Source organism: Amphimedon queenslandica, unplaced genomic scaffold (assembly GCF_000090795.2).
Source record: "Amphimedon queenslandica unplaced genomic scaffold, v1.1 AMPQUscaffold_7087_Cont20958, whole genome shotgun sequence".
Lineage (NCBI taxonomy): Eukaryota > Metazoa > Porifera > Demospongiae > Haplosclerida > Niphatidae > Amphimedon > Amphimedon queenslandica.
Window position 1 is genome coordinate 1 of NW_003552625.1, and position 2,009 is coordinate 2,009.

At 32.9% G+C, this 2,009-nt stretch overlaps 1 protein-coding gene across 1 annotated transcript; it reads right to left on the minus strand.

Moving 5' to 3' along the window:
* Positions 1–16: 16 nt before the first annotated feature.
* On the minus strand, positions 17–1,992 carry LOC100632015 (adhesion G-protein coupled receptor G2-like). Its single transcript, XM_003391688.2, has 11 exons — positions 1,973–1,992; positions 1,749–1,925; positions 1,599–1,672; positions 1,446–1,548; positions 1,344–1,392; positions 1,033–1,301; positions 933–978; positions 726–826; positions 529–665; positions 167–429; positions 17–116 (listed from the first exon to the last, which is right to left on the minus strand). Exons 2-11 carry the CDS (start codon positions 1,887–1,889, stop codon positions 34–36), a joined length of 1,266 nt encoding a protein of 421 aa, XP_003391736.2. The 5' UTR covers positions 1,890–1,925; positions 1,973–1,992; the 3' UTR covers positions 17–33.
* Between the last annotated feature and the right edge of the window lie 17 nt (positions 1,993–2,009).

Genomic DNA, 2,009 nt, shown 5'->3' on the forward strand with positions numbered 1-2,009 from the left:
AAAATATAATGGATTACTTGTGTATATCACTTACTATCCTGAATCATTTTCATCAAGTGTTAAATAATAATTGTAATCAACTACCAGCAATATGGTGACTGGTATCAGGGGTAAACCTTTAAAAATACACGTAATAATAATAATAATTTAATAACAATGATCTTACCCCAACAGACTATGGATACAGCTAGGTGGTAATACCAAGAGACATTGACAAAAACAATGACAAGTTTCTGAAACATCAGTAAAGCTTCAGCTCCCATCCACATCCAAGCAACAAGAGCAAAGTAATGTATGAGAACACCAACAGTAATGCAACCTTCCTTAGGAGAGACTTCACTGATACCACTGACAAACACTAGGAGCATTAGTGACAATGAGACACAGAGTTGGATGTGAAACTTGCTGGCATCTTTAGTTCTTATTTTTCTATAAAGAAAGAAAAAGCATGGAAAACAATTTAAATTTTGGCTATAATTTTTACCTTCCCTCACTCTTTCCCCCAATACAATACAATCTTATACATACTTGAATATGACAAGTGTGATTATGGTTAGTATCAGACCCACTAATGATATACCAACTCCAAAATAAGAGACCATGTCAAGTGCTACAGCAATATGACGTGGAGACTGAGTGGGACCTTCTGTCCTCCTTGATATATCCTGTAAAAGTCATTGTACATTGGAGAATACATTATGCATAAAAATCTGTGGAAAGCTTACTACTAGTATAGCAAAGTTGGTCAAATGATTGCAGTGACATGTTACTGAACTGTTAGCAGCTTCAACAGTACACCCATCAGTTGACCAGTTACCTCCACCTTCTATAAAAACATTAATGCATTTCAACAGGTATTTATAGCCTTGGGTCCAGCCCTGATAAAATTTGGGGCTGGACTAAAGACTGTTCAAATATGAAAATATACATACCAGCAGCTTTAAAGTCCCAATAGACGCAAAAAGGATTACTAAAGTTCTATAAATAGATAGATAGTTTATACAAAATTGGATCTAAGAAAATTATAATTACATTTGTCTTTAGTGCAAGAGTGATTACTACTGGATCAGGTAGTTGAGTACCATCAGACACTCCAGCAATTCTAGCACTAATGACTGATGATCCCACTATTGTATTAGGAGGAGGATCTCTGATAGGAAAGAATGCTGTTTCCTCATATAGAGAAAATGCTACTTTTATCTGAGCATCAGTAGTGACATTGAGAATGCTCTTTGGTATTGTAATTGATCCTATTATAGTATTAGTAGAGTTACCATCAGTATCTATCATCAGTGAACCATCTATATACAAGGTGATAGTAATTAGTATAAAAATGGACTAACTTGAAGCTGTTGCTGTGAATGTTAGTTTATTATAACTTGACCTTGTAACCTTTTAAATAGAAAATTGTTATCATTATTATCGTTTTATCTTGTTTTTATTACCTTTCTTATTTTAAAAGCAATGTTTCTTTCAACTATGTCTATATTAGTGTCATTGTCGTAATTCAAAACAGCATCCACTATTCCCTCAAATGACTGAATGATCCTATGAATAACAATTAATGACAATAAAAGCAATGCTTAGTTATATCTCACTGGTTTCCTTCTGCTTTCATAATTGCTGGCCATTCCTCTATAATGTCCAATGTTTGTATAACAGTCTCAGTTATCTATTTGATATATTAAGCCACAATAAATTACATGTGATATATATTTTGCAGGAAATTTTAAAGTTATTATGCTTACCACTGTTAAGTTAGAAGGTGATAGAGTAGCATGATCTGATATCAATATTGCAGTTTGGTTCAGTACATTTGATACTATTATGATATTATCAATGGATTGATCATTATCAGTTGAATTCATCACAAGTTCATTTAAACTCATCAACACAGCTATGTTGTTCTCCGCAGTCAATTGAACCTGAATGAAAACAACATTAATAAAATAAAAAGTAATTGACTATTCACTTTTGATATATTTTTGAATCCACTGGATACTGCAGTC

Bases quoted from the DNA above. Each gene is read 5' to 3' on its own strand.
- LOC100632015 (XM_003391688.2), bottom strand. From the start codon at position 1,889: ATGAGTTTAAATGAACTTGTGATGAATTCAACTGATAATGATCAATCC. The intron at 1,673-1,748 runs GTAAGCATAATA...TATATCAAATAG, and splicing joins CACCTTCTAACTTAACAGTG to ATAACTGAGACTGTTATACA. The intron at 430-528 runs GTATGTATAAGA...CTTTCTTTATAG, and splicing joins ATCACACTTGTCATATTCAA to AAAAATAAGAACTAAAGATG.